This window comes from Diceros bicornis, chromosome 18 (genome assembly GCF_020826845.1).
Source record: "Diceros bicornis minor isolate mBicDic1 chromosome 18, mDicBic1.mat.cur, whole genome shotgun sequence".
Lineage (NCBI taxonomy): Eukaryota > Metazoa > Chordata > Mammalia > Perissodactyla > Rhinocerotidae > Diceros > Diceros bicornis.
In genome coordinates, this window is record NC_080757.1 from 25,338,512 (window position 1) to 25,365,328 (window position 26,817).

General features: G+C 37.7%; 1 protein-coding gene across 10 annotated transcripts in view; it reads left to right on the forward strand.

Moving 5' to 3' along the window:
• ACACA (acetyl-CoA carboxylase alpha) overlaps nucleotides 1–26,817 on the forward strand; it is a 277,171-nt gene that overhangs the window by 48,700 nt on the left and 201,654 nt on the right. For 6 of the 10 annotated variants that reach the window (XM_058560443.1, XM_058560441.1, XM_058560449.1 and 3 more), the window contains 2 exons: nucleotides 11,884–11,930; nucleotides 13,939–14,194. In XM_058560443.1, the coding sequence (XP_058416426.1) occupies nucleotides 13,965–14,194 (230 nt within the window). In that variant the 5' untranslated portion in view covers nucleotides 11,884–11,930; nucleotides 13,939–13,964. Of the gene's footprint in view, nucleotides 1–11,883; nucleotides 11,931–13,938; nucleotides 14,195–26,817 lie in introns of those variants that run through there. The other 4 variants (XM_058560445.1, XM_058560444.1, XM_058560447.1 and 1 more) reach the window with 1 other exon arrangement.

The window sequence follows — 26,817 nt, forward strand, 5'->3', positions numbered from 1 at the left end:
AGTGCAATTGTTGTCTAGGTGGGGAGATGGTTTCCTAGTGCTTCCTACTCTGCCATCTTCCCAGAATCCTTTTCTGTTAAATTGATTTTTTTAATACCACAGGAATATCCTGTTTTTGAATAACCTTTTATCCAGTGGTTTAAACATACATTTATGATCCTTGCCTGTATCAGCTTTTCTAAAATGAAATATATTTTCTAATTGCTTCAATCTGGGAGGTAATTATTTTGAGAACTTGCTGTGTGAAAATATCTTTATCCTGTCCTCACAGTTGATCAACAATTGATTGGGCCTAGAATTTTAGATTGGAAATAATTCAGAATTTTGAAGGCATTGTTTCATTACCTTCAAGCTTCCATGGTTAGTGCTGATAAATCTGAAGAGGACTCTCATTCTTTTTTTTGCTAAGGAAGATTCACCCTAAGCTAACATCCACTACCAATCTTCCTCTTTTTGTATGTGAGCTGCCATCACAGCGTGGCCACTGACAGATGAGTGGTGTAGGTCCACGCCTGGGGACCAAACCCAGGCCGCCAAAGTGAAGCTCACTGAACCACTAGGCCACTTTGAAATTTCACTGATGTCCCTTGGTGTCTGTCTGTTTTTATTCATTGTAGGAGGCCTTTGGTGGGCCTTCTTAATCTGACAGTCATGCCCTTTAGTCTTGGAACTAAATCATTCAATAAATTGAATTATTGAATTATTGCATTATTGAATTGTTATGTCAGTTATATTTGCCCTCTATTTTGTTCTGTTCTCATGTTTGGGAGCTCCTATTCATATACTGGACCTTCTGAACTGGTTTCTCTAATACTCTTATCTTTTCTCTCCCATTGTTCATCTCTTTGTCTTTTTATTCTGACTTATGAAAGATTTTTCTCAACTTTGTCTTCTAACTCTTGTAATGAGGGTTTTCATTGCTGTGATCATATTTTTAACTTGTAAGAACTCTTTCTTGTTCTTTAAATGTTTCTTTTACAAATATCCCATTGTCTTTCGTGTATGTAATGTCTTCTCTTAGCTCTCTTGGGATAATGATAGTCTTTTAAAATTAAAACAATTTTTTTTTGAATTTTGAAGTAAGTTTAGACTTTCAGAAAAGTTACAAAGATAGTATACAAGGTTCCTGTAGATCTTTTTTTTTAATTTATTTTTTCCCCGAAAGCCCCAGTAGATAGTTGTATGTCATAACTGCACATCCTTCTAGTTGCTGTACGTGGGATGCGGCCTCAGCATGGCCAGAGAAGCGGTGCGTCGGTGCGCGCCCGGGATCCAAACCCGGGCTGCCAGCAGCGGAGCACGCGCACTTAACCACTATGCCACGGGGCCGGCCCCTGTGATAGTTTCTTAGTCTTTCCTTTATTTTAATTTTTTTATTTTAATGACCTTGACAGCTTTGAAGAGGACATTTGAAGAATGTCCCTTTATTCAAATTTGTCTGATGTTTTCTCATGATTATACTTGGGTTATGAGTTATTGGGGAAAACACCACAGAAGTGAGGTTGCCACCCCTCCTTCTAATTTTTAATGTTTTCTTGTTCTGCATAATCTCTTTCTTTGAGTTGCGTTTTTTTCTACAAGTGTTTTTTTTTTTTTATTCTTTCATGTTGGAGGTTTTTCTCAGACATCTAGTAATTCTTAATTGTCTGCTTAAATTTTAGAGGGAGGATTGAAAAGCCCGACTCAAGATTATGAGAATGTGAGTGGGGCTTGTTGAGTATTAATTTCACTGTAGGGAACTCTGATGTTACTGATACCAAGCAAGGGCTCAATCTGCTTGCCGCAAGATAAGAGGCCAAGCAGGCAGTGGTAGAGAAAGAACTTTAATAAGTGATAAGCTAGCATATCGGAAGATGGTGGACTGTCATCCTCAAAACACCCATCTTAAAGGGAACTGATTTGGAAATGACTTACAGAAGGCAAATGGGGTTGGTGAGGGGGCTTAGGAGTGTCAGCTGATGGATGGCTGCAGAACGTTGGGCACTTCTCCATGGCAGATCTGCTGAATGCAATATTCCTGAAAAATCTAAGAAAACCTCAGTTACTTTTTTATCTGGGACAGAAGGAACAGTTTGGGCAGAGGACATAAATTTTCTGGTAAAAAGTTATTCTTTCTACCAGTTACAGATTAGTTTGCCTACATGCAGTTCTGAGGGTTTTTCCAAAGCACACTGTGAGCATAAGGCGGGGAGGGGAGCATGTGGTCTGGGGACTGAAGTTCTAAGAGTCCTTTGCACAGGGGTGACTATCTTTCACGCTTCTTATGACGTGAGAAGCTTACAATTTGTTGTTTTAGCTTCTCAGTGCTCCTGCATGATGCTTAGTCAGGCGGAGGGCTGTCAGCAAGTTACTGTCTTATCAGCAGTCCTCCTGCTGTTCTGCAAGGCAAGGTCAGAAACTTTGGTTTCCCACATTAACCTTGTGGGTACAGGCACAGTTTCATCCTAATCCAGGGAAACTTTAACTCATTCACCCTCTATTTCAATCCCCACTCTCTTATGATCGTTCCTCAATCTTGAGGAATGGGGGCGAAGACTGCTTTAGTTGCTTCCTGCTGTAAAAGGGTGAAGACCGGTGTCAGAGGAATGAAACTGTTCTACCTTTATTTTAAAATATTTTGGTTACCAGGTGGGGACAGTGAGATATGCTTTGCATGACTAGTGTTTCAGGACTCGAATCAATGGCTTTGGAACAACATTTAAGTCTACATTTTATCAAAGATTTTATTTATTTATTTTTCCCCCAAAGCCCCAGTAGATAGTTGTATGTCGTAGTTGCACATCCATTCTAGTTGCTGTATGTGGGACACGGCCTCAGCATGGCCGGAGAAACGGTGTGTCGGTGCTCGCCCGGGATCCGAACCCGGGCCGCCAGCAGCGGAGCACGCGCACTTAACCGCTAAGCCACGGGGCCGGCCCAAGTCTACATTTTGTAATTACATAGATTACCATGCATATTAACAAAATAGATAGCCCAAATTTTAGTGTTTTCCTCCATAATGGACCTTGGTCCTTGTGGATTCCAGGAGAAGAGACTTGTAAACCAGTCAAAGTTAGGGCCTGGAATCTCAAGTGAAATCTGATGTAGCCAAGTAGTCTTCTGTCTAATAGTCCAACACGAAAGGTAAGAACCTGAGAGTCATTTATTACTTATCTTTAGAGGATCACCTTCTGAACAGCATCTTGTGGCCTATCAGGTGTTCATTTGTCCATTCAGAAAAGTTAGTGTCTAGAGAATGAGCTAGCCAAGGTTTGGGTGATACAGGTTGTGATGTACTTCTGTGGCATGGTTCCCATTCCCTGTGGTGTTTCTCATATGGTTCCATCTTGTGTTTCTAGGATTTTAATAGGACCCAGTCTCCACAACAAAGATGGTGCAGAGGAACATCTGACAGTGTCTAGTTCCTTAGTTTAAGTTCCCTCCATGTCTTTTGGATCATCTTTAGAACATCGGAAGGGAATCCCAAAGTTAGGCTTATATTGTGTAAGCCAGTAACCAGGTATTTGATGAGAAGCTTTTCTAGAGAAACAAAACAAAAACAAGGTTAATGGTTGGAACAAATTATAAACTAATTCTTGAGCCCAGGAGATGGCCAGTCAAGAAGACGTCTAGATGTCAGAGTCAAAGCATCTTTTGCAGTTCAAAATGTCTCTGATGACATCATCAGGTGTTCAGGTAAACCTTTTGAGTGGCTTACACAGCAACAGGCATGAAAATTCTTCAAACGTTCGCTATCATGGTGCTTTCTCTTAAGTTGACATCAAGTTGTACACCACATACAGCAACTAGAAGGATGTGCAGCTGTGACATACAACTATCTACTGGGGCTTTGGGGGAAAAAAATTAAAAAAAAAAAAAAGATTCATTGGTTTGTAAAATAAGTCTAGTTTCAAGAAAGTTGGCCCAATTATTTACATAAGTACAGCAAGAATAACTATTGATCCTATAAGCTCTTTTTAAATATACTTTGCTGGAACTTTTTATAAAGAATCTCAGATTGAACTTTAAAGGCCTCTTGAGGCCAGGAAAGCCAAGCCAAGGACCTGTCATCAGACTCCGCCTTCAATACCTACAGATTTGCATGAACTCTTCTCTTCTCTTGAGGTTTCCCCAGATATCCTGAGGTTCCTTGTACCTGCCAGGGAAGTTTGACCTTCTTTACTTACTTTTCAAACAATATGTTCTCTCTTTCTAGAAAGAGGAAGATATTAAACTAATTAAACTTATTTGGTATGTTAAATTACATGGAAAACATTGTCAAAAAAAGTGATAATAAACCTTCTTAGGTTATATTGTATGGGTAACTGTTAATATTATTAATATAAGTGCTTTTAAAAAAATTATATAACATTCCTAAAATTCTGATCTGTCCTGGTTATCAGTCATAATTCTGGCTGTTATCTCAAAGTGTTATATGTCTCAGTCTTTGTTAGTTGCCATTTCTGAATGTTTTATTATTTGCAGATGTTTTATTATTCATTTATTATTACCTCAAAAGTAAGGTTGCTGGGAACCCTGTAAGCAAGTTACCAGGCCAATATTTCCAAATGGTTTTATTTCATAAAGTCAACCTTTGTTCCTCAAAAGCTGTATGGTCGTATCTGAGTCTGTGCATGTTTTTCTCAAATATGACATTCTAGTCAAAGCCTTCGTAATATAACCAGTGTTTCCAATTGTGTCCTGTTATAAGGAGAACAGATTCTTATTGAACTTATGTAGACAACTATATTGCTTTGAATATAAGAATACTCACTCATCAAGAGTTTTCAAATTCTGGAGGGATCAGATAGGGAGGAAAAGATAAATGCCTCAATTCTGCTTACAAATTGCTATAAGTCATAGTTCCTTAAGAGAAAAGAGGAAAAAAGTTTCCTTAAATCTGAGAAAACAAAACATTTAAAAAAATAAGCAATATTTTAAACTAAAAGTCATAAAAATTATAATCATCCTCATCAATTTATTCAATCCCATGTTATCAGTTTTTGATCTTCTGTTAGCAGTTTTGGGAGGCCATCAGTTTCTCTGTTACAGTTCTGTAATTTCTTATCTAGCTGGGTTTCATAATCTAAAAGTTTATCAGAAACCTGTATTTTAGAGCAAGTGTCAGAGTCCTTTCCATGAATCTCTCTGAAGATGAAACACATCTGCAAAAACATCAGAGTAAAATAACAACTGTCTGCAAATAATAAAACATTCAGAAATGGCAACTGACAAAGACTGAGACATATAACACTTTGAGATAATAGCCAGAATTATGATTGATAACCAAGACAGATCAGAATTTTAGGAATGTTATATAATTTTTTTAAAAGCACTTATATTAATAATATTAACAGTTACCCATACAATATAACCTAAGAAGGTTTATTATCATTTTTTTTGACAATGTTTTCCATGTAATTTAACATACCAAATAAGTTTAATTAGTTTAATATCTTCTTCTTTCTAGAAAGAGAGAACATATTGTTTGAAAAGTCCCAGGGCAAATTGGGAATTCTTAAACTTTTGGGTTTTTTTTAGGTCAAAAGAAAGACTTTAATTTGGGGGGAAATTTGTAAACAGTGCTTAGTTAGCCATTCAGTCAAGGTGACAACAGAAATAATCAAAGGCAAACAAAGTGTTAACACAGTCAAAAAAACCTTAATAGAGAAGTCTCAGTCCTGTTGAATATAGGAAATTATTTTAACAAAATATAGATTTTCTGTCTTTTAGGTAAACTTACTCAAAGGTAAAGAAAAATCTTTTATAACCTTTTTATCCAGAGCATTATCCAGAGCAGACCAAAAGTTCAAGAAAATTACCCTTTTAAGAGAGAGAAAGCCAAATTCTAATTTTACACCAGCTTACTTTTGATATTGAAACTCATTTATTTAATTGTACTCATTTTAATCTCAGCCAACTTGACTATGCACAGAACTCCTCAGGGTTTTACTTCCACAAACCTTCTGTCACTTGATTTTACATTCAGAACTTGTCCCATATCTTCTTGCCTTCATTCTTTCCTAGTACTTTAGGACAAATTTGTCTTTTTTTTAAACAAAACAAATAAAAATACCCCTATTGTTTATACCTTCCTTGCTGAAAACATACACTTTACCCTTTTTTATATACAGAATATAGAAACATGTACTGTTTCATAGAAAATTCTCCAGCATGCCACAGAACATGTTTATCAGTGAACCTAAGTGTCCTTCAGTTTCTCTGAGATAAGAAATCAAAGGTAGGGACTGGCCTGCTGGCATAGTGGTTTGTGTGCTCCACTTCGGCGGCCCAGGGTTCGCAGGTTCAGATCCCGGGTGTGGACCTATGCACCGCTTATCAAGCCATGCTGTGTCAGGCATCCCACATATAAAGTAGAGGAAGATGAGCATGGATATTAGCCCAGGGCCAATCTTCCTCAGCAAAAAAGAGGAGGATTGGCAACAGATGTTAGCTCAGGGCTAATCTTCCTCAAAAAAAAAAAAAAAGAAAGAAAGAAACCAAAGGCAGACAAATCTATGCCCAGTAATCAATTTTTTATATTTTATCTTATGTGGAAATGACCTCGATATGCAATAAATTTCATCATTTAATTTAACTTAGCAAAAGTCTAAAGTTTTCAGTTACCAAAAGATTTCGGAAGTAAATAGACCATAAAACATAATCATTGTACCCAAAAACTCTTACCCATTTTCATTTATCTAAATCGTTTGTTCCCAACAATTATATTTAGATTGCCTATAAAACCCTCATGAGACATCAGACAAAATCAGCTATTATTCTAAGTTATTATTTTTACTGACAAATTTTGTAACAGAGATGACATATTTGTATCATATCCAATGTTGATAACTCTGACAACATGTTTATTTTAACCAAACCAACAAAGTTAAACAAGCTTTCATTTACCAAAGATCATTTTATATCAGGTGAACTTGAAAGACACCTGGGCTAGCTTTTATTACATTTAGAAATAATTTAGATAAGCACTTACTTCAAGCCGATTAAATAGAGATCCTTTATAAATTATATCATCTGAAGGCAGATAAAAATATATAGAGATAGACAGACACAAACAGAGATCTTCAAAATTTTAGGTAGTTCTCAGGTACAAAACTCAAAAGAACAGCTGAATCCAAATTGCTCCTTGGCAGGTGAACCTGCTCAGATGGGTAAAGATTTTTTACTAAAAATTCTTTTCTTTTTGTCTTCTAGAAGTTTCTGCATATTAATCAAAGACTGCATTCCATTGTGAGAGGTTTTGAATCCTCTCTTTTAAGGGTGTCCCCTTAAGGTTACCTCGTCTGAAACAGAGGTTCCCCGTAATACCATTTTATTTTTTTATTTTTTTATTTTTTATAATTTTATTTATTTATTTTTTCCCCCAAAGCCCCAGTAGATAGTTGTATGTCATATCTGCACATCCTTCCATTTGCTGTATGTGGGACGCGGCCCCAACATGGCCGGAGAAGCAGCGCGTCGGTGCACGCCCAGGATCCGAACCCGGGCCGCCAGCAGCAGAGCACGCGCGCTTAACCGCCAAGCCATGGGACCGGCCCAGTAATGCCATTTTAAAGTGAGATCTTCAGCATGTTTAACATTGCCTGAAGGGTAGATTCATATGCCCTTACAATATCAGGCAGGGGAAGCATTCCCCAGTAAGACACATGTGTATCCCCATAACATAATCTATAATAGAACCAGGCAAAAGAGATGCAGTCATTTCACATAAGGCCCATTTAAATATACCAATTTTTTCAAAGTTTTATCTTAGATTTATCAATTCTTATACCTCTAATCATAACTCCCATTAGGATTACATTAACAGGTTTCAGTGTTATAATATTGTGTAGGGAAAGCATTCCCAGCTACATATAACATCCATTTCCAAAAAACATTCAGGCAAAGTTGACATGCCCCTTCACATAATGTTAGTTTAAACACTTGAGTCTTTATAATCTTATTAACCTTAGTAGTCCAACTGTTGCCCAAAGAATTGCTGGTCAGGTTTCTCATTGTGATTTCTGCTTTCTGTCTTTTCAAAAATTTTTCAAACTAGGGTGAATATAATGGGCCTGCTTGAGGTCCTTTAATGTTGGAGGGGCCATAGGGTGTTCCTTTAGCCCGTCCAACCTTAGGCGGTGTTTTATTAAAACGTTTGTTTTAACCTCATGTCCATTTCACTCATCTCATTTTTTTTAATAAGCAGCTGAAGATTTCCATCCTACTGAGATGAGTCCTGTGACTCTTCCCTTTCTGATTACTCTGTTTTCCCCTCTTTAAATATTTGTGTTATTTACCCCATTGTCTTATTTACCTTATTATTTTTAAACTCCTTTAAAAATTTCTACTTTGTTGAGAGGAGTCCCCTCATTTCTCTGTCAGCTTCCCTTCACTCCTCTGTTAACTCAGTGCCTTCATTAGCATCTGTAAGACCATGAAAGAAAACTGAAACCCAGTTTGATTAAGTTCTTAAGACTAGTCATTGTATTTTTTTCCCATAGGTACCGATAAAACAGTTGTTTATGATGAAAGCTCTCTGAAACCTTTTCAACTTCAGGATCCACTGTTTAGCCATTTTTTTTTCTCTGGAGTCCAAAGAATATTGTGGCCATGTGGTGTTACAAAAGAAAATCATCACTTTTTAGACATCAGCTTATAACTATAGTCAGACCATCTACTCAGAATTAGCCCCAATGGGCTCCACTTGGGGACACATGGCACATTCCCCATTCCAATACACAGAGATGGACAGGAACACCGATCCAGACACAGAAAAACCAGACATCAGTGAACCAGTTCCCAGATTCCAGGTAAAAATCCTACAACTATTCCCACTCCGAATGTGTGCCCAGATGGCCCCTCCATGAACAGAAAGGACCCCAGATGGCCCCTCCTTGAATAGAAGGGACCCCAGATGGCCCTGCCACGAATGGAAGGACCCCAGATGGAGGGGAAGGGAGTTCATGGGCATCCCTGAGGTGACTTACCCTACTCCAGATTGAGCCCGTGGACTGACTAGATAGTTGTTTCTCTTTTCCACCACAGACAGCATTTAGAGGCAGCCAGCCTCAATACAGGAAATCAAAAGGGACAAATCCCCGAGACAAAAGGGCCTTGGCAGCTGCTAGAGACTTACCCAAGAGATTGTCCATCCAAGGTCGGCTAGCCACGGGCAGATCTTAAGCGTCCCATCTGGGTTGCCAATTTGATACCGAGCAAGGCCTTGATCTGCTTGCCAGAAGATAAAAGGCCAAGCAGGTGGTGGTAGAGAAAGAACTTTAATAAGCAATAAGCTAGCATATCTAAAGATGGTGGACTATTGTTCTCAAAAAATCCATCTTAAAGGGAACTCATTTGGAAATGACTTATATAAGGCAAATGGGTTTGGAGAGGGGGCTCAGAAATGCCTGATGATGGATGACTGCAGAGCATTGGGCGCTTCTCCATGGCAGATCTGCTGAATGCAATATTCCTGAAGAATGTAAGAAAACCTCAGTCACTTTTTTATCTGGGACAGAAGGAACAGTTTGGGCAGAGGACATAAATTTTCTGCTCACAAGTTATTCTTTCTACCGGTTACAGATTAGTTTGCCTACATGCAGTTCTAAGGGTTTTTCCAAAGCACACTGTGAGCATAAGACGGAGAGGGGAGCATGTGGCCTTGGTGGCTGAAGTTCTAAGAGTCCTTCTCGCAGGGATGACGGCTTTCATATTTCTTATGACATGTAAAGCTTAGAATCAGTCGCTTTAGCTTCTCTGCTCCTGCGTGGTGCTTAGTCAGGCAGAGGGCTGTCAGCAAGTTACTGTCTGTATCATTTCATTCAGAGATATTTCTCTAAATACAACAGATTTTACCAAACTTCGTTAACATATTCTTCTCGAACTCAAATGACACTGTATTTTCCAAGCAATTCTAATAAACAGGCAGCAATTAGTTTTCATAATCAGTGATAAAAGTGTCCAACCTAACACAACATGTCCTTGCCTTTTAAGCCATAGTAACTTCATTTAAATTTTTTCAGAAAGAATCACTGAATTTGTTTTTATCATTTTTGTCATTTTATTGATGAACTTTTAAATAGATTTGGGTATTAATACAGTATCCATAAGAGAGTTATAGAGTTTTTTTCATTTTTAAATGAAAGAGAATTTGACATTGGCAACAGTTTGATATAATGAAGAAAATTTCTGTTTGATAAGCAGAATATCCCACAACTGAATCTGGGGAAAGGCCTTTTTCTGGAGATAATAAGCTAGCATTCTTTGTCCTCTTTCTAGAGAGAAGTCTTAACCTAATTCATGGCAAGGCTCTAGGAATCTCAAACTTGTATGCAAACAAAATTTTCTGTGAGGGTGAATTTTTTTCAGGAAAGGGTCCAAAGCTTATATCAGATTTCTAGTAGTGTCTTGACCTAAGTTTAAGAACCATTGGTTTAGGTACTTAACTCACTGTGCTTCTCTCTAGTGAGAGAGTAAAGTGGAGGGGGCAGGAGAGTGAGGATTAATTGTGGCTTTAAGACTTTTTTGACACAATTCACAATAAGATGTCCTTGACGTCATGACGTATATATAACTAATAAAAAATTTACAAAATATTTATCATTATAAAGTACGATGTGGTTTTAATGTTTTCTATTCTATTTCATTTGTAAAATGTTGGTTGTAATCTATTAAATCGATTTCTTAGTATTCTGCTTGGTGGTAACCCATCATTTGAAAAACACTGGTCCAGTGTATCATAGTTTACAAAACCCTTTCGTTTATTCTCAGTCCTCACAGCAGTCCCATGAGGTACATTTGACCTTCTGTAATTTTTACAGATGAGGAGGCTTAGACACATTTAATGACCTGTTCAAGTTTGCACTGCCAATACTCAGCAGAGTTAGAGTTTGATCTTGGGTCCTAGGTTTTGCCTCCAGCTCTGCTGCACCTTTGGTTACATCTGATCTAAACTACTCCCTTTTTCCTTCCTCTACTCACCCTCTTCCCTACCACAATGTAAGGAATAATACTAGCTCAGACTCCATAATTGGGTAAATCCTAATTCCCCAATTAACGTATCTGCACTGTCCCCATTCCTGTCACTTGTCATTCGGGGTCCTCTCTTAGAAGTTCTGGATTTCCCTATCTGTGTAATAGGTTCTTTCCTTGTGTTCTTCTCCATGTTAGATCAGTGGTTCTCAAGCCTGGATTTGTATCAGTGTCAGTCAACTGTGGAACTTAATCTTCAGATCTCTGGACCTCCAGCAGCGATTCTGATTCAGTAGATCTGGGGTGGAGTTTAGATACCATTGTTTTTAAAAAGCTCCACAGGCAATTGTTATACATAGTTAAAGTTAAGAATGTCTACCCTGGATACATTTAAATTGTTGGGCACAGAAGGAAACCCAGTATTTGGGAAGTAGCTAGAGACTCCTTGGTCCCTTAGAGTTTAGGGACTTAATATAATGGGAGATCTGTCTTCTCCCTGGCTCCCAACAACCTTTGTACACGGGTATAACCATTTGGAAACATAATCAGAGCCAGACTGAGTTGTAGAGAATCTAGTGGTTCCCTTCTCCCCACTGCCTCCTTTTTGATGAAATATTGGAAATCATGGCGTTGGAATGTGCTCGTCGAAGTATACAATTGGATAAGGCACCTTGTAAAATGGTAAGCTTGGATTATTGTTTCATGCTTTCGTGAATAATAAAGTCTTTGAATGTGTAATGCGTTTTGATTTATAAATTTGAACAAATAATAGTTAAATGACTGAACTTTCTGCTTCAAGTTAAATAATAGATTTGACCAGAAAAATGATACTCTGAGTATTATTAGTTTTGTACTATGCTGAGCAAAGCAGAAATTGATAAAATTTGAGTTTCTTAAAAAAAAATTTCAAATCTCTCTCTTTCTCTCTAGTTCTTTTTGGAGGTGGATATCTGCTCAGACAGTAAGAATTATAAGAGGTCAGTTACAAATGATTCTTCATGTTTACAGTGTGATAAAAATTTTATGTTCACATGCTAAAATATTAAACTGTAGGCCTCTATGTTAAAAATTGCCTTCCACAAAAGAATATAGGCAAATTTAGGGGGGGATAACCTGAAGTAAACAAGTCTGACAGTGGTAGTATTCCACCACCTTTTCTCTTTAATTCAGCACTAGAATCAGTGGAAATGGGATGGGCTGTAGAGTAGCTGCTAGAGTGTCTGGACAGCTACTCAGTGATTTTTCCATGCATGACCTCTCTTTTCTGGTGGTTTGTAGGCTTGTGCCTGGGAATACCATTCAGTAGAGTTGTTGGTTGACAAACAGGCTCTTTAACTGTTGAGCTGAGCTGCTTCCAATCTTTGCAACCCTTTAGGGAAGGATACCTTCATGTTCTTCTTAGCTGGGAAAGAAAAATTTGAAGTTGACTTTATGGAGCCTTTCAGTTATTAGTTAATCCTTTCTTTTTCTTCTCCCGTGGAATCAGAGACTTTCTCCTTTCTCATGAATTTTATTTTTTTGTGGAGTCATCTAATTTCGGTCAGACTATAAACTAGAATGTCCCAAGTGCCTTATCTGTTTTTCTTGTGAAAAAGGCAGCCATTATTTTTTGTGTTAGTTGAAATGGAATTTTTGGCGGGGTGACAGGGGCATTATGCTATTATTTTTAATCTTGATATTTGCTGCTGTAAAATGTAAAAGAAGTAGCCTTTTTGCTGCTGTACCTTTTAGTGTTGAGAGTGGTCAGTCTGTGAGAACTGCCCCCCCACCCCCCGGCCTTTTTCTCTTTTTAAATGATTTGGTTTTCTTTTAAGGTTCTGGTTAACATAACAAGGTTTAACATGTTTTGTTGTGATTCCTAAACATTTTTAAATCTTGATATTTTGTTGTCTAATGTCAAAGAGCACTGCTCTCTACCTACTTTTATATCTCAAAGTGGTTTACGGCATCTGAAATTTATTAGTAATAAATTTATTATTCTCTCTTGATATACCATCTCTTAGAGCGCCTCGAAATGAGGACTGGGAATCGTTACTCTGTTAATTAAAATTGTTGGTCAGGCTACAAGATGTTAATACTAAGTTGAGCAATATGACACAATAAATATTGTTTTATTTTTTATTTTTATTGTTGTTGTGGACTTTGAATTATGTTTTGGTCTTTATTAATTAGTTTGCTAGTGATTGGCAATATCTAATCCTAACTAGTAGGGCCCTATTTCTAGAAAACTTGTACTTAATTAAGATGACACCTCCATTATTTTAATTACAGATTTTAAATTTGATAGTAGATTCACTTTTTCCCTATCAATGTCAGCACATTAGAGCCAAAAGCAGACATTTTTGACTAAATTTTTAACAGATGTAATTTAAGAAAAAACTCATGGGGACAAGTAAAGATTTTTTCTTTTTAATTAAAAAATACCCATGTAGACTTTACTTTAAAGCAAACTATATATATTTTATGTATATATATTTATACATAAATGCACTTATGTAAAATTCATAGCCTCTCACAGTATAATGTTTGGAACCAGATGTAGTTTACTCTAAACACCAGATTTCAAACAACCAGCACTCTCACCAAACTCTTACTCTGCATTCTCCCCAGTACCAGCAACCGAAATCGCAATATCACAACAAGCAGTTCTCACCTACTGCAAAGGTTTCTCCTTTGATCATAATTATCTCTTGGACACCACCAAATAGATAAAGAGATTGGGAATGGCTTATAGTTTTTTGAGAGAGATTTCTTTGAGGAAAAGGAAACTGGTTTTAATTTTTTAGGCATAGTTACTATGATCTGGATTTTCCTCCCTTGTAGAAAACAAAGGCCCTGCAGCAGAATAGCCAAGGAAACTAGTTCTCAAACTCTGCCTTGCTTCCAAGTGCCAGCTGTGGTATATTAAGTATAACTTGGGGCTATCCTCAGATATAGATTATTATCCATAACCTGCTTTTCTCACTTACTTCATTTTCTCCGTAGCTCTGAGAGCTCGTTTTGATGGAATAATGGATGAACCATCCCCCTTGGCCAAACTTGCTCTGGAGCTGAACCAGCACTCCCGATTCATAATTGGTTCCGTGTCTGAAGATAACTCAGAAGATGAGATCAGCAGCCTGGTGAAGCTGGACCTACTGGAGGAGAAGGAGGGCTCTTTGTCACCAGCTTCTGTCAGCTCAGATACGCTCTCTGATTTGGGGATCTCTAGCTTACAGGATGGCTTGGCCTTACACATGAGGTAAGAGAGAGAAGTTTAATGTTTCACTTACTTAACCTATCCTATTGGTTTCACTGATTTTGTTCTGAAAAGAGCAAGAATAATTTTAGCCAAGATTGCTTCACCTTCTCCTTTATCACTGGACTTAAAGCTTTGATGAGTGAGAAATGATATATTTTGCCTGGAGTGTAGGTTTTACAAGTGTCTATTCCTAAATGTTCCTCTCAACTTTTTCCTGTTCTTCCTACATAGTAGATCTTTTAGTGGGACCTAGTGAGTGAGAGTTAGGTGGAAGAATTTAAGTTTCTGTCCCTGTTTGACTAACATTGTTGTCATTGTAGTAATGATTGATAGGACTTTTGTTGGAGTGGACAAATTTGTAGTAATCTTTCTTTGAATTGCTTCATCACGTCCGAAAGTTAGATCCTATTTCTGGTAGAGCCAGTCCTCAATAAAAAGCTGTGATAGGAACAAGGGGTTGTTATAGAGCTCTCCTTTTTCTCTAGAAACACAATTCTCTATATGTAATTAAGAATGTCAGTAAATAGTAACACTGGATTATTTTTATTTATTGTTGTTTGATTATATAACCAATGTGTGATATACTAACCTTTAGTCATTTGCTTTGCATTTCTTGGTTTAAAGAGTCTGAATTAGTGGTTCTTAGTTTTTACTGTACATCAGAATTACTTGGGGTTCCTTAAGAAATGAGCCCCATCCCAGAGATTCTGATTCATTTGATACTGGCGTGGCTTGGACCTGGAGCCTTTTTCTTTAAGCTACCCAGGTGATTCTAATACATACCCAGGGTTGAGATTATAGGTCTAGCCTAGATAAACATAAGTCAGGGTGGCTATTGCTGCTATTATCTTGGTGCTTCTGTTATTAATGGATCACAAAATAATTTAGCTCCTTTTTATGCACTCAAGATACAGACTCTGTAATAAAATCCCATACTGAGTCTGACTGAATGTGACTGCCCTGCCTTATAGTTATCCCTGGGGCTTTGGGGTCCTTGCTTCTGAAAGATGAAGTAGTGAGTGTCAGCGGTCACCCGCATTTAGCGGGTGGCTGAAAAAAGAGTTGAGCATGTTAGTTATATTTTACTTCACAGATTCCTAGAACTGCAGTGAACCAGAGAGATAATTTAGCCTAATGCCTTGTATTTAAATAGATGAGAAAACGGAGGCCTAAGGATGGGAAATAACTCACCTAAGGGTGAATAGCCAGAAAGCTGGAATTCAAAGACAGATGCCCTGTTTCATTTCCGGTAACTTTTCTGCTCTACTTCCCTGACCATACAAGTGTCTTAATGATATAACTAGTTCAGACAAAGTTGGTGTTAACGAGTTAATGAACAAAGCATTATATATAATCTCTGGGCTAAACAGAAGAATAGAGGGCAGTATTTAGTGGCAGAGAAAAGGGATCAGGTCTTTTTCTTTATGAAACATTTTTTATTACTTTATAGTTCACTTAATGGTTGACCTGAAGGCTAATACACTGTGGTGGTATCTTCCCCCTCAAGGTCATTTGTCAATGTTTGGGGGTTGTGACTGGTGGGACTACTTGCATTTAGAAGACAGAGGACCAATGATGCTAAATCCTTCTGCAGTGTACTGGATAATCCCACACAACCAAGCATTGTTCTCAAAATGTCATAGTGCCCCTGTTGAGAAAGACTGGGTTAAATCTAAATCCTTAAAGCCACACAGCATCTTGATTAATTTGTCCAATTTGATACCATGTGAAACAAAATATCCGTTTGTTGGATTAGGAAATTGTGAGGTTGGCTATGGTGAGATAAATACCATTACAGGAAACTCAGCTGATGATATTGCAAGGCAGTTTGTAGTTGCCAAGTCATTCCCCAAGTTGATGGCTCTTATTGCAAAGACTGTGTGGTTAGTGGTATGAGCACCTGAGAATTTCTTTGCGTGCCCTACTGTTGCAAAACTCATGACCATAGCTCGTGGAGGAGCCGTGGATTAAAGTGTGATCAGCAGCGTGGGAAGGAGACAGTGCCGGTTCATTCACTTCTCAGTTTACTAATGTTCCAAAATAGAACAAAGGTTCTCCATTGGTCTATTTCTTAAGTCGCTTGTGGATATGGTGTCCTTGGGGGTAATTTAAATTGAGTCAAATTCATTTTGTATTAGAGAGAATTCTGTTCTGACATTTGCCACTAATTAGGCATGTGAACACAGACAATTCATGTTACCTCTTTGGACTCATTTTCCTTCTGTGAAAACGAGGATATTGGTTCTGTTAAAAAACAAAATTCAACCAAGTAAATTTGAAGCTCTAATTGGCTTTATTAAGCGATTCATGAATCGGGCAGCATCCCCTCTGGCAAGTAGAGAGATACTCTGAGGAGCTGTACAAACTGGAAGGTTTTTATAGGCAGAAGGTGGGTGGGGCAAGGAAGTTTACTAGGAAAAGAAAAGAAAAGATTGTTTCAGGCCAGGTCATCTTTTGGGGGAAGGGAACGAACGGCAAGGGTCTTACGCAGATTACCTCACTAGAGCTAATCAGGAAATTCAGCCTGGGAGAGGTTGCAACTGCAATTAAGTCTTGGTATGCTGTTGTGGAGGCAAATGACTCCATTTGGAGCCTGTTAGTGCTTTTTTGTGTATGTGAGGAAGATTGGCCCTGAGCTAACATCTGTTGCCAATCCTCCTCTTTTTGCTTGAGGAAGATTGTCACTGAGCTAACATCTGTGCCAGTCTTCCTCTACTTTATATATGGGATGCTGCCGCAGCGTGGCTTGACGAGTGCTGCATAGGTCTGCACCCAGGATGCAAACCTGAGAACCCTAGGCCGCTGAAGCAGAGAGTGCAAACTTAACTGCTATGCCACTGGGCCGGTCCCTGTTATCTCTTTTTTTTAACTCCTTTTGACTCTTTGAACCCAAAGTTAAATAGAGACTGGTTGAGTTTAAGATCAGCTCCCTTAATGAATAGCCTGATTCATCCTTCACAGGTGATATAGATAGAAGGGCAGGTACATTCCCAAGAGATGTTAACTGGAGGTCGTCTAAAACCAAATGAAGTGATTGCCATAGTATAGGGTGAGAGTGGGCCTCTCTGTCAAGTTTAGGGCTTGGTTTGAAGTGCTAAATGAGAAGTCTAGTGGGTGTGATGGATAGGCAGGAAAAGAAAATAGACTTTTCTAGAGATGGAGATGTTTTGCATCACATATTTTCTAGAGTACCAGTGAAAGACTGGATGAATCACTTTCTAAGCTTTATGTCCCAAACATTTGAAAATAACACCCTAAGAAAGTAGTTACAGCTTGGTGAGAATATACAGGCCTCATTGTAGACAACTGTGTTTTGGCTTTTTATTTTTAGATAAGATCAGCTAGGTTGATATATTTCTGAACCTCATTATTAATATTTAATTGAGCATTTGAGAAGAAAGACTGTTACCACACAAAATGGGGTTCTCCTACCTGATGCGCATAAAAAAGCCAATTAATTATGGCATCAGCTTTTGGGAAAGGAAGTCAGCTTTATTCTGTGAGATCGATCTGTGGGGAGACAGAGGACGGGTGCCCTCAGATCTGTCTCCCCCATTCAGGATTTGGGGCAAAATTTAAGAGGTTAGGAAGAATAGGGTGGCACACAGAAATGCTGGCAGGACAGGTTTTGATTGGTGGACTTCAAGCATTTGTGGTAAGGTTCTAAACATTTGTGGTAAGCTTCTAAACTTTTATAGTAAGGGAAGGAATTTTAATACTGGATCTTCCTGAACGACAGACCCCTCGCTTCTGATAAGAGGCTGACTTAAGTTCCAGTCATGTCCCAGTCCTTTGGTTCCATGGGGAGGAGAATCTTTGGTTCCGTGGTCATTTCAGGTCAAGATTTCTTCTTCTGTGCATGCTCTGGCTATGTGACTTTGCACATTTTCTGAAAGACAATTCTTTTTTTTTTTTTCTGAGAAAGATTTGCCCTGAGCTAACATCTGTGCCAGTCTTCCTCTATTTTGTATGTGAGTTGCTACCACAGCATGGCTGCTGACAAATGCTGTAGGTCCGCTCCCAGGAACTGAACCCCAGGCTGCCAAAGCAGAGCATGCTGAACTTAACCACTACACCATGGGGCCAGCCCCTGAAAGACAATTCTTAATCACTCTTGATAAGAAATAGGGTCTGTTCGAACTGGCTCTAAATGGGCCCGTGGTTACGAGACCATTAAACACTGAATTTGGTTATCTTAATTTTGATAACTGATGTACGATTTAGTGGCATATAATAGAGCCATCTAGTTGTACGGATATTGACATTTTCTCTGCTCCTTGTGGAATACCACTTGAGGTCACATTGTTCTGCATATTTACAATGTGGTTTAAATCCAGATCATCCCATGCTATTATGTCATCAACCAAAGATTGTAATCAGTTTTGTCAACTAGAATGCTGAATTCCTGGTTGAAGCCAGTTGAAAACTGGTTAGCTCCACAGTTGGATCTTTTACCTCTTAGGGTAGTGTGATTTCTTTAAACCTTTTTATCCTATAATTCATGTTATAGTATTTGAAACTCCACCTCAGTTTTCTCTTAAACATCTTAGAATATATGCTCAAAATATCAAATGGCCAACATTTCATACTTAGTAAGCCTGTTTGGTTAATGACTTCATTTGAGAACAAGCTGTAATTGCTGTTATTTGTATATACATAGATTCAGCATAAGATGTTCTATACCTGGGGTTTAAGACAGTAGTTGCTGCTTTGGAAGGAGAGAGGGATTAAGTTCACTCGGGAAGGGCTCCTTGAAGGTGAATTATATTCCTATCTCCTTTCTGCTTTAGAAAGAAAAGTAGTTTACCTATATCTTAGAAAATTTAGAATTCAGATATGAGATTGCCTGTAAGGTGTTTGACTCTTCAGAAGAATCTAACTAGAGAGTTTTGAAGCTATTTTGTAATTAGAAATAATCTGTAAAGCTTCTCCAGTGATACCATAGAATGCAAACAGATAATATACTGAATTTGAGATCAGCTCCTAGATATCACATTTCATGGTCATAGACCTTTAAAAAATTCATGTAGAGCTGTACAGACCTTCATCCATAGGAAATAATGGTGATGAGGTGAGATTCTGAGAGAATCCGGGCATGGCTTTCAGCTTCTGCTCTCATTGGATTAAGAGGGAAGTTTAGGGGCTGGCCCTGTGGCTTAGCGGTTAAGTGCACGCGCTCTGCTACTGGCGGCCCGGGGTCGGATTCTAGGCGCGCACCGATGCACCGCTTCTCTGGCCATGCTGAGGCCGCGTCCCACATGCAGCAACTAGAAGGATATGCAACTATAACATACAACTATCTACTGGGGCTTTGGGGGAAAAAAAGGAGGAGGATTGGCAATAGATGTTAGCTCAGAGCCGGTCTTCCTCAGCAAAAAAAGGAGGACTAAGCATGGATGTTAGCTCAGGGCTGATCTTCCTCACAAAAAAAAACAAAAGAGGGAAGTTTAGGGGACAAGAATAGTGTAAGAAGAAAGCTGATCTATTGCTGCTACATCCTATCCTATTTTTCACATTATCTGTAGGAACTAGCAGTCATGTTTTTTGAGTGACTAATTAGATAAATATTCATAATAATAGGTAACTTTATCAAGTGCTTTACTATATACCAGATACTCTGCTGTGCTTTATGTGGAGTACCACTCTTAATTTTTACAACAACCCAATGAGGTAAGTAATTTACTGTAGTTACTCACAATTTACAGATTGTGAACTGAGACACAGGTTAAATAACATGCCAGATGTCACACAGCTGGTTGTGTATTGAATCCAGTCAGAGTTCATACTGTCAACTGCTACACTAAACTGGAACCCTGGGTGTAATAGAAATATGTTCTCTTTGAGCAGTTTTTCTCTAATTAAATGTCAGCCTGTTAAAAAGGGATAGAGTTGGAAAAAATATTTTTAAATAACGATTTATTAAAGAAGCAGTAAAGAAAATTAAAAAGAAAATACAAGAAAGCAAAAATAAAGCCTTGTATATCCACCACCCAGAGATTCCTCCTACATCGTCTAGTCTTCTGGATCCTTTTCTATGCATATATGTATATATATGCATTTCTTTCTACTGAAATTTCTTTCTGCTGTACACACTGTTTTATAATCTGCTTTTCTTTTGTCAAAAATTGCTACTTTTCTATTTCAATAAATTTTCATCTCCTCTGATATACACACCATCTTCAAATTTCTCTAGTTGACTCCAGTATACTGGTTCATCCAAACTAGTATCCAATCCAAGACTACACATTGTGTATTGTATCTTTTAAATTGCTTAATCTATCATATTACCTCTCCTTTTTTGTTTGTGACAGTGACTAGTGACTTGTTTAAAAAGAAGTTAGCATATCATGAAGGTACATGGCTACTAGTGGTAGTTTGGTGGCATAGAGAGAAATGGAAGGAAAAATAAAGGATAAATTTGCCATTCTACACTTCTTATAGTTATAACATTTGTAGCACAACAGTTTGATATTGCACTAATGATGATATTTTAATGAATTTTATAACCATAATGAAAATGAACATTATAAAATACAGTATGATTTGATCAAAAGCTATGAAGGACAGAGCTTTTTGTTTTAGTTGTATGTGTTTGTGTTTGACCTGGAAAGAAACAAGGATTCTCTTTTCTTTTTAGTGTCTCACTTTAAACTCCTGAGTTTGGAGTGATGTCATTTAAATCAGGTGATGGAGGTAAAATTAAATAATAGCTGCGAAAGCTTTTGGAAAAGTAAAATGTGCCATACTGGTATCATATGATATTTATTATGGAGCAGTCCTTTTATGAGGTAAAATTGACTGGAAAAACCTCTTTAAGTCTTTTGCAGATTTGGGCTTAAAACTTGGAAATTTAGATTTGAAAGGCTTTTGATTACAGCAAACATACACTGTCAATGTTATAATTCAGATGTTGAGAATAACCATTATTGAGAGGGCAGGAAATTTCATTTCCCTGTCCTGTCGTTTGGCTTACCTCTCTCAAGCTTTGACATGGGAAATAAGGAAACTGGCTCTAGTTTTGAGTTTATATTATGGCTTTGCTTGTAGATGTGCCTGTGAAACTGTTCTTTTGTTTTGGCTTTCTTAGGATTTCTCATTTAGCTTCCCTGAGCTTTCTCCCTTCCCCCAACAGCTCTGCAAACTTTTTACTCTCTATGCTCCTTCCTTGATATTCTGAGGTTCCCAGTTGCCATGGTGCCTCAGAAGTGAGTAGACAGAGAACGTCATTATGAGATCTGCACTTGGTACCCTTTTTCTGAAGGCAATAGTTTCCTCTATCTCCCACCCACTCCTTTCCATTCAGAAAACAGGAGCTGTCTGTCTCTGTATGTATTATAGTCTGAAGAGTTTATTCTATAAACTTAGCTAACTGTAGAAATGAAATTATGGAAGTTGTTAAGTAGGACTCAGGACAGCTGCTTGACAATGTTTATTACTTTTTTCTTTATAATGTAATGCATACATTTGCCCCCTTCTTTCTTCCTGTTAACATAAATTTAAAAGTGAAGTTTGCATTTACTACTTAAAGTTTTTTAAATTATTAGATATATGCTTATTATAGAAAAGTTGGCAATCCAAAAAGTGTCAATAAAGAAATAAAAACAATCCAGAATACAATCATCCAGCGATAACTGCAGTTAATATTTGATATGTTTCCCTTCAGTGTTTTTTACCTCTTAAGGATAAATTTCGTTAAAAAATATATACATAGATGATATCATAATGAATATGCAACTCTGTTTCCTGCTTTTCTTTCACATAACATTTTCTCAGGTCATTAAAAATCTTTTAGAAACTTAATTTTTTTGGCTTTTTATTTTGAAATAATTTTAGATTTGCAGAAGAGTTGCAAAGATTTTAGCTCTTCTCCAGTGTCTTTCCCCCTTCAATATAAGCTCCACATGGCCACTGGGATCTTTCTAAAAGGTGAACTGGTCATCTCACAGCATGACTTAAGTAGGTTGCTGTTACCCATGGGGTATATTAGTGTCTAGCCAAACATTGTGCCAGGTACTTAATGTTATTTCTAATACTCACAACAGCTCTAATCATTATTATGGTGGGCTTGATGAGATCTGTTAGGAGTCCAATAATGTCTCAAAGATGTTTGAACTGAGTTTTGAAGGATGAATAGAAAACAGACAAGCTAACAGAGATAGGTGTGTTTATAGTAGGAGAGTAGAGATGGTGAGGTTGACAACATGTGCAAAAGTACCAGACTGTGAAACCTAGCATGTTCAGGAAATTATAAGTCATTGAGTATTAATGGGATGTAAGGGGGACAGGGTGGTTAGTGCGGTGGAAGAAGAGGTTGGTGAGATAGAGGTCAGATCGTTAAGGGTCTGTATGTCATACCAAGACATACATAAAATGGAAAACAGTATTTAGGTTTGGCTGTGCAACAGAATCTTCTGTGGGGCTTTAAAGAAATAAGGATTCCTGAGCCCCATCCCAGGCTGATTAAATTACAGTCTCTGGTCACGGAACCCAAGATTCTTCATTCTAATACTCTCCAGGTGAGTCTGATATGAAGCCTGAGCTGAGAAGCACTTTTTCAGAGATTAGAACAGTGCCTGGCATATAGTATATGCTTAATAAATGTTTGTTGTATTGAAATTGAAGTTGTACAAGTAGATTAGATCACTATGAGGAAGAGTATATAGGTAGAAGGGAAGTGTATGTAGGGAGATGTCTACCTTTAGGTGGAAGGAGGGGGAAAAAAGGAGACAGGAAATGATCGTTGCAGTGGAAGGAGAACCAAAAAAACCAAAGGAAAAGTAATTTTAAGGTGGAAGAGATGTGGCAAACAGTGTTGAATAGAGATGTAAGAGATAAAAGAATGAGAAAAAGCACGGTATTAGTGAATAGGAGGATCTTGGGGTGAACAGCTTTAGTAGATGGCAAGAGATTAAGCAGTGAATTAATGGTGAAGGAGTAGGAATTTTAACAGTAGGTCACTCTTTGAAGAAGTTGATGGGAAGGAAGAAAATAGAAGTTACTTGAGCAGATAGTAGAATCTCTCCATCTCTCTCTCTCTCTCCCTGCATTTCCTCCTCATGTTTTATTATTGGAATGTCCTTCCCCTGACTGTTGAAATTCCATTCACCCTTTGAAGTCATCACTTTAAAAAAATATATATTTTCTTGAGGTAATAATAGTTTATAACATTGTGAATTTTCAGTTGTACATGATTATTTGTCAGTCACCATATATATGTGCCCCTTTACACCTTATGCCCAACCCCAACCCCAACTCCCTTCCCCTCTGGTAACCACTAATCTGTTCTCTTTGTCCATGTGTTTGTTCATCTTCCACAAATGAGTGAAATCATGTGGTTATTGTCTTTCTCTGTCTGGCTTATTTTGCTTAACATAATACCCTCAAAGTCCATCCATGTTGTTGCAAATGGGACGATTTTGTCTTTTTTATGGCTCAATAGTATTCCATTGTATATACCACACCTTCTTTATCCATTCATTAGTTGATGGGCACTTGGATTGCTTCCATGTCTTGTCTGTTGTGACTAATGCTGCATTGAACATAGGAGTGCATAAGTCTCTTTGAATTGTTGGTTTCAGTTTCTTTGGATAAATACCCAGTAGTGGGATAGCTGGGTGGTATGGTATTTCTATTTTTAGTTTCTCGAGAAATCTCCATACTGTTTTCCTTAGTGGCTGCACCAGTTTGCATTCCCACTAGCAGTGTATGAGTGTTCTCTTTTCTCCACATCCTCTCCAACATTTGTGGTTTTTTGTCTTGGTAGTTATAGCTGTTCTAACAGGTATAAGGTGATATCTCATTGTAGTTTTGGTTTGCTTTTCCCTAATGATTAGTGATGTTGAAAATCTTTTCATGTGCCTGTTGGCCGTCTCTATATCTTCTTTGGAAAAAAGTCTGCTCATTTCCTCTGCCCATTTTTTTGTTCAGGTTGTTTGTTTCTTTGTTGTTGAGTTGTATGAGTCGTTATATGTTTTGGAGATTAACCCCTTGCCTGATATATGATTTGCAAATATTTTCTCCCAGTTGGTGGGTTGTCTTTTCGTTTTGTTCCTGGTTTCCTTTGCCTTGCAGAAGCTCTTTAGTCTGATTTAGTCCCATTTGTTTATTCTTTCTTTTGTTTCTCTTGCCTAAGCAGACTTGGTATTAGAAAAGATGCTTATAAGACCGATGTCAAAAGAGTGTACGGCCTATATTTTCTTCTGGGAGTTTTGTGATTTCATGTCTTAGCTTCAAGTCTTTAATCCATTTTGAGTTAATTTTTGTGTATGACAGAAGATAGTGGTCTACTTCATTCTTTTGCATGTGGCTGTCCAGTTTTCCTAACACCATTTATTGAAGAGACTTACCTTTCTCCGCTGTATGTTCTTGGCTCTTTTGTTGAAGATTAGCTGTCTGTAGATGTGTGGTTTTATTTCTGGGCTTTCAGTTCTGTTCCATTGATCTGTGTGTCTGTTTTTGTACAAGTACCATGCTGTTTTGATTACTGTAGCTTTATAGTATATTTTGAAGTCAGGGATTGTGATGCCTCCAGATTTGTTCTTTTTTCTCAGGATTGCTTTAGCTATTCGGGATCTTTTGTTGCCCCTTGTGAATTTTAGTATTCTTTGTTCTGTTTCCGTGAAGAATGTGATTGGGATTCTGATTGGGATTGCATTGAATCTGTAGATTGCTTTAGGTAGTATAGACATTTTAACTATGTTTATTCTTTCAATCCATGTGCATGGAATATCTTTCCATTTCTTTATGTCATCATCGATTTCTTTCAATAATGCCTTATAGTTTTCATGGTATAGGTCTTTCACCTCCTTGGTTAAATTTATTCCTAGATATTTTATTCTTTTTGTGCGATTGTAAATGAGATTGTCTTCTTGAGTTCTCTTTCTATTAGTTTGTTATTAGAGTATAGAAATGCAACTGATTTTTGTAAGTTGATTTTGTACCCTGCAACTTTGCTGTAGTTGATTATTTCTAATAGTTTTCTGATGGATTCTTTAGGGTTTTCTATATATAGAATCATGTCATCTGCAAACAGTGAGAGTTTCACTTCTTCCTTGCTAACTTGGGTACCTTTTATTTCTTTTTCTTGCCTAATTGCTCTGGCCAAAACCTCCAGTGCTATGTTGAATATGAGTGATGAGAGTAGGCACACTTGTGTTGATCCTGTTCTCAGAGAGATGGCTTTCAGTTTTTCCCTGTTGAGTATGATGTTGGCTGTGGGTTTGTCATATATGTCCTTTGTTATGTTGAGGTACTTTCCTTCTATACCCATTTTGTTGAGAGTTTTTTTATCATGAATGAATGTTGGATCTTGTCAAATGCTTTCTCTGCATCTATTGAGATGATCATGTGGTTTTTATTCCTCATTTTGTTAATGTGGTATATCACGTTGATTGATTTGCACATGAACCATCCCTGCATCCCTACTATAAATCCCACTTGGGATTTTTATATCACATGGTGTGTGATCCTTTTAATGTATTGCTCTATTCAGTTTGCCAATATTTTGTTGAGGATTTTTGCATCTGTGTTAACCAGCAATATTGGCCTGTAATTTTCCTTCTTTGTATTGTCCTTGTCTGGCTTTGGTGTCAGAGTGATGTTGGTCTCATAGAATGTGTTAGGAAGTGTTCCATTTTCCTCTATTTTTTGGAATAGTTTGAGAAGGATAGGTATTAAATATTCTTTGAATGTTTGGTAAAATTCTCCAGAGAAGCCATCTGGTCCTGGACTTTTATTTTTTGGGAGGTTTTTGATTGCTGTTTCAATCTCTTTACTTCTGATTGGTCTGTTCAGATTCTCTATTTCTTCTTGATTCAGTTTTGGGAGGTTGTATGAGTCTAAGAATTTATCCATTTCTCCTAGATTGTCCAATTTGTTGGCATATAGTTTTTCATAGTGTTCTCTTATAATCTTTTGTATTTCTGTGGTATCTGTTGTGATTTCTCTCTTTCATTTCTTTTTTTTTTTTTAATTTTATTTATTTATTTATTTTTCCCCCAAAGCTCCAGTAGATAGTTGTATGTCATAGCTGCAGATCCTTCTAGTTGCTGTATGTGGGACGTGGCCTCAGCATGGCCGGAGAAGCAGTGCGTCGGTGCACGCCCGGGATCCGAACCCGGGCCGCCAGCAGCAGAGCGCGCTCACTTAACCGCTGAGCCATGGGGCCGGCCCACTCTCTTTCATTTCTAATTTTATTTATTTGCGCCTTCTTGCTTTTTTTCTTGGTGAATCTGGGTTTGTCAATTTTGTTTATCTTCTCAAAGAACCCGATTTTTGTTTCATTGATCCTTTCTACTATTTTTTTTGTTTGTTTCAATTTCATTTATTTCTGCTCTAATTTTTATTATTTCCCTTCTTCTGCTGACTTTGGACTTTATTTGTTCTTCTTTTTCTAATTCTGTTAGGTGTAGTTTAAGATTGCTTAGTTGGGACTTTTCTTGTTTGTTAATGTGGGCCTGTATTGCTGTGAATTTCCCTCTCAGGACCCCTTTTGCTGCACCCCATATGAGTTGGTATGGTGTATTTTAATTTTCATTTGTCACCAGATATTGTTTGATTTCTCCTTTAGTTTCTTCAGTGATCTGTTGGTTGTTCAGTAGCATGTTGTTTAGTCTCCACATCTT